At 36.7% G+C, this 6,114-nt stretch overlaps 1 protein-coding gene across 1 annotated transcript; it reads left to right on the plus strand.

Moving 5' to 3' along the window:
- The first annotated feature begins 298 nt into the window (after positions 1–298).
- LOC127075256 (cullin-3A) lies at positions 299–5,591 on the plus strand. The gene is made up of 2 exons (XM_051016740.1): positions 299–864; positions 3,371–5,591. Exons 1-2 carry the CDS (start codon positions 704–706, stop codon positions 5,406–5,408), a joined length of 2,199 nt encoding a protein of 732 aa, XP_050872697.1. The 5' UTR covers positions 299–703; the 3' UTR covers positions 5,409–5,591.
- The last annotated feature ends 523 nt before the right edge of the window (positions 5,592–6,114 follow it).

Genomic DNA, 6,114 nt, shown 5'->3' on the forward strand with positions numbered 1-6,114 from the left:
ACCACACTTGTTATCACCGTTGTGAAATATGACGCGTTATCTAGATTTTTACTACAATCACTCATCCATAATGAAAAATAGCATATTTACTACCGCACCTTATTTTATAAGAATTTATCACAGGTGAATTTCATATATTGAATTTTACCAATTTTTATTTGGAATAATAATGTTGGTTAATTAAAAGATTAACAATAAGAGATTTAAAATTCTAAGTAAATTTATATATAAAATAAAGAAATTATTGAGAAACAAGTGTCAAGCAATTATTAGTCATCTAGCGGTGCAATCCAATTTGTGTTCGAGAGGCGCTGAAAACATTTCAACTCTTAAACGCAAAAAACATCATACGAAACGCGTCGTTTCACCTTTGTAACCAAATCTCGAAGAAACAGAGTCTCTGTTGTGTCGTCGTCCTCATCATCATTTTCCCTAACCCAAAAAAAAAGAACATAGAAACAATCTCATCGTTAATCCCAATCTATTTATCCAAAGTTTCTAAATCATATATCATCGTAAAATCATTCTCCGTAGAAAATTATATAATTATTAAACTGAAACTGTTAAATCAAATCCCTGCTACAACCTCGACGATCTTGCGTTTTTCATTTCCCCTTTTTCTTTTGGATTCTGGGTTTGAAAAAAGTTGTGATTTTTGGTTTTAGGTTGTGGGAATTGGGATTTTGATTAAAAAGAGGGAGCAATGAGTAACCAGAAGAAGAGGAATTTTCAGATAGAGGCGTTTAAGCATAGGGTGGTTATGGATCCGAAATATGCAGACAAAACATGGAAGATTCTCGAAGATGCGATTCATGAGATTTACAATCATAACGCTAGTGGTCTCAGTTTTGAAGAACTTTACAGGTTAATCCGTTTTCCTCTTTTCTTTTTCATGTTTATCATTCATTTGATGAAAATTTTTGGGGATTCATTGTTTTATTTATTATATTAGATGTTTCAGAGTTCATTTGAGGTTTTTGGATTCTTTAAATTTGAATAAGAGAATGATTTTCTGGGTTTCATGTTGAATTTTGTTAGATTCAAGTACTATCTATGAGCATTTGGAATGTTTGTTGAGTTTATGATTGAGCTAGTTATTTTATTGAGTTTCTTTATATAGAATCGGTAAGATACCATAGCAGTTAGGTGGTGCAAAGGAAGCTGCATGTGATGTACCTATTAGGGAAGAATGAGAAGGGAGGTACTGAGATTGTATTTTTCTGTTAGCGATTTGAACTGAGAAGAACCGTCTTTCTCTGTGGAGCAATAACTAGTTTTCCTTGTGTACGAGCCAAGGCTGTTTTGTCACTTTTCAATACAGAATACTGGATTTCAGTTTACGATTTTCCTCTGTGTTCTATCAATTGGTCAGACCTGCCGGATATCGTTTGACATTCAATAATGCTACTTAAGATGACAGACAAAGTGGATTCGTTGGAATCTAAGCTCACTTTGTTGGAGGATTTTGTCAAACTCTTGTTGAATTCTGAAAAGTAGTTGAAACTGACCAAGTTATTAAACCAGCCCTCATCTGATGAGGGGCACAATGAAAGTAGTGGTTGGTATTTTAGGAGGAGGTTCTTTTGTTTCCCATCAGAGGTCACTTGGAGGCGTATCAAATGGCAAGTAAGGTGAAACTGCCTTTGTTTGATGGAACTGGCCCAGTAGGATGAATAACAAGAGCAGAAACTTACTTTGATTTGGAATTTCTCTTGTTTGATGGAACTGGCATGTGATGTACAGACATATATGTCGGGGACGTGAGAAACTCACTACTCCATAAATTCACCTTCTCGGAGAGGAGGGGCTACAGAAGTTTTCAAATGGGGTGTGGCAATTAGAGATTCAGGACATGAGTTTCATATAGGTAGGGCCAATATTGGGCCACAAGTAAATTTGGCATAAAACGCATAAGTAGTGACTATGGTCAATAAGAAGTATCCCATTTCGAGGGAGCTTTTCCATCTAACATTTGCTTGAACTCCTTTGCCAGAAAAGATACCTGGGACAAAACATGGGACTCACATTTGGCAGGAACTGTTCAGACTTCAGGGACTGTATTCAAGATGTCTTCTGCTATCATCCAGAGACCAATGGCTAAAAGGAAGTGGTTAATAGGGGCCTGGAGGCATATTTGAAGGGTTTTTCTTCAAGAACAACCTTAGAGTTGAGATGAATAGCTGTCTTAGGCTGAAGTGTGATATAATACCATGTTTCACTCAGTGATATCCGCCATGGAGGCAATATGGAGGATATACATGGCGGATTTTGGGCTCGGCGTAATGGTAAATATTGACCGATATTGGCCAATATTGGCTCCGCTATAACGGCGCACCAAAGTGGGTATGGCGGGATTTTGGTTCTCCGCCATGGACAACACGTGCTTCTGATACGTGTTTTCAGTATTTTTACAATGTCCACGTGGCTTAATAATTTTAACAGGTGCCTCCTTAAAAACTTTATAGTATAAAAAGAAGTGATCTGTCGGAACTTTCTAGTATAAAAAGAAAAATGGTCTCTTAAAATTTACTTCAGTTAATGGATCCAATCCATTATACTTGTCCTGAAATTCTATTATAGTAGTAGTAAATATTGGCTAGGATGTCCTGTTAAGCCAGTTCGGTTGATAGTTGTACAGAGATATCAGACTGCAGGGACGTGGGTTCGAATCCGTGAGATCCCACTTATTCATCCCTTAAAAGGATGAAATTCAGCCACTAGGCTACTTGACAAAAAAAATATTGGCTAGGATGCTGCTACCATGCTTAGCATTCTGATCTTATACATTCATGTTCAGCTTCCTTTGTGTTTTGCACATAACTTTTCTTTCTTGGTCTTTCAATCTTCTTATGTCCATTACTATTCTTGTTATCTTTCTATCTTCATATGCAATGCAATTAACAAGATGAATAATTAGAGCTGACTCTATTTCCCAAGTGGAAATGTGTCAACGTTAATTCTAATTATATTTTCAACAAAACCAGTTAAAATTGCTCCGAAAGCAATTTTTCTGAATATTATGTTTTTTAATTGATTCCATGGATGTCAATTCATCTATGTGGCTGATTCATTCAATGTCACAAAGCTTGGTTGTTGCTGTTGGATTTTTCAATAACAGATTTGTAAACTTTAATCGGATTTCGATATGTTGAATTTTTCTGCCAAGTTTTCTTTATTACCTCTCCTTGATTTGTCATATATTTCTCGAACTTATGAATTTTTTTGCCATTTAGGATAAATTTGGTATGTGAAGTTTCATTTTGGACATTTACACGTGTAGGATCTTAATTGTGCTTAACTTCATTTTATTTCTACGAGAGATAGATCTTATGTGTCTAACTACTCCCCTTCTGTCTATTTGTGGATTCAGAAATGCATACAATATGGTGCTTCACAAGTTTGGTGAGAGGCTATACTCAGGATTGGTTGCAACCATGACCGCGCATCTGAAAGATATAGCTCAATCGATTGAAGCCGCTCAAGGAGGTTCTTTTCTAGAAGAATTGAACAGGAAATGGAATGATCATAATAAGGCATTACAAATGATTAGAGATATACTGATGTACATGGACAGGACTTACATTCCAAGCGCCCGCAAGACTCCTGTTCATGAACTCGGGCTGAATCTGTGGAGAGAAAATGTCATTTATTCCAGCCAGATCAGGACTCGGCTACTGAACACACTTCTGGAATTAGTACATGGTGAACGCACTGGTGAAGTTATTGATAGAGGAATAATGAGAAATATAACAAAAATGCTAATGGATTTAGGTCCTTCTGTTTATGGACAAGAATTTGAGACTCATTTTCTTAAAGTTTCAGCTGAGTTTTACCAGGTAGAATCCCAGAGATTCATTGAGTGTTGTGATTGTGGTGACTATCTCAAGAAAGCTGAGAGGCGTCTGAATGAGGAAATGGATAGAGTTAGCCATTACTTGGATCCTGAGACTGAAAAGAAGATTAATAATGTAGTAGAGAAGGAGATGATTGAAAATCACATGCTTAGGTTAATCCACATGGAGAATTCTGGCTTAGTTAACATGCTTTGTGATGATAAATATGAAGATTTGGGTAGGATGTATAACTTGTTCCGCCGTGTTACTGATGGTCTTTCAAAAATACGAGAAGTGATGACTTCACACATAAGGGAGTCTGGTAAACAGCTTGTTACTGATCCTGAAAGGTTGAAGGATCCGGTCGAGTTTGTGCAGAGGCTCTTGGATGAGAAAGACAAGTACGACAAGATTATAAACCTGCCATTCAACAATGACAAGTCTTTCCAGAATGCTTTGAATTCCTCATTTGAATATTTCATCAACTTGAACCCTCGTTCTCCGGAGTTCATTTCACTATTTGTAGATGATAAACTTCGTAAGGGTCTGAAAGGGGTCAACGAGGATGATGTAGAGGTTACACTTGACAAGGTGATGATGCTATTCCGATACTTGCAAGAAAAAGATGTTTTTGAAAAGTATTACAAACAGCATCTGGCGAAGAGGCTTTTGTCTGGAAAAACTGTTTCTGATGATGCCGAGAGAAGTCTCATTGTTAAGCTCAAAACTGAATGTGGTTATCAATTTACTTCTAAATTAGAAGGGATGTTTACCGATATGAAAACCTCTCAGGACACAATGCAGGGCTTTTATGCTAGCCACCCTGACTTAGGCGACGGTCCTACACTTACTGTCCAGGTTCTTACTACAGGGTCTTGGCCAACTCAGTCTAGTGTTACATGCAACCTGCCAGCTGAAATATCTGCTCTTTGCGAGAAGTTCCGGTCATATTACCTCGGCACGCATACTGGCAGGAGATTGTCGTGGCAAACTAACATGGGCTTTGCAGATTTAAAAGCAACCTTTGGGAAGGGTCAGAAGCATGAGTTAAATGTCTCTACCTACCAAATGTGTGTCCTCATGCTTTTTAACAATGCGGATAAACTCAGCTACAAGGAGATTGAGCAAGCAACCGAGATTCCTGCTTCCGATCTTAAGAGATGCCTGCAATCATTGGCTTTAGTTAAGGGAAGAAATGTCCTTAGAAAGGAGCCGATGAGTAAAGATGTTGTTGAGGATGATGCTTTCTTTGTTAATGACAAGTTCAGTAGTAAACTATACAAGGTTAAAATAGGAACTGTAGTTGCACAAAAGGAATCCGAACCGGAGAAACAGGAAACTCGGCAGCGAGTGGAGGAGGACAGGAAGCCTCAGATTGAAGCTGCGATAGTAAGGATCATGAAATCTAGGAAGCAACTTGATCATAACAACCTTATAGCTGAAGTCACAAAGCAGTTGCTGTCGCGTTTCCTGGCGAATCCAACGGAGGTCAAGAAACGGATTGAGTCTCTCATAGAACGAGACTTTTTGGAGAGGGATGATAACGACAGAAAGATGTATCGGTATCTTGCTTAAATTGGTAAAAACTTGTTTGTTTCAGTAATCACAGTGATGCAGGTGTTGTATCATAATGAACCAAGTGAAAATTTGCCTTTTAAGTAGCTCCATTGATTTCAATGTATATTGATTTGTTTCCTATTTGTTGTTGTGATATTTCATCTAATGTTTTGAATCACAAAGGAAAATTATTATTTTCAAGTCCAGTTATTTGAAATCTTTCGCTCCAAAATATTGTTGGACTATTTGGTTGAAATTACACTGCAAATGGGATAAGGGGGTTACTTAAGGCAATTTATGGATTACTATCACGGGTAAAAATATAATATTAGAATTTATGAAGATACCTAAAAATATACTTCCATAAATTTTTAAAGCCACGTTTTGTCATTGCATGTAGATATCAATTTAGTCTTTTATTCAAATTAATCTAGTCATTGTTACACCAACAAAAAACTGAATTAATGGAGGGAGTAAGAAATAATCATTTTGTGGTCATAAAGCCATTTTCAACTTTTCAAAAGAATATGTTCATTCTCCTTTGTTTGAGAAAGGTATATATATGCAAATAAAATTGTATTTCTCTATTTGATCTTTCAAGCATTGGAAAAATAATGTGAACAAACAAAACCAATAAAGGGGGTATTGAATGTTTTCAAAAGTATACTTCAGAATTTATTTCGGGAGTATATTTGTAGTTGTAATTAAGCTATTGATTAACTTA

The sequence above is a fragment of the Lathyrus oleraceus genome, chromosome 4 (genome assembly GCF_024323335.1).
Source record: "Lathyrus oleraceus cultivar Zhongwan6 chromosome 4, CAAS_Psat_ZW6_1.0, whole genome shotgun sequence".
NCBI lineage: Eukaryota > Viridiplantae > Streptophyta > Magnoliopsida > Fabales > Fabaceae > Lathyrus > Lathyrus oleraceus.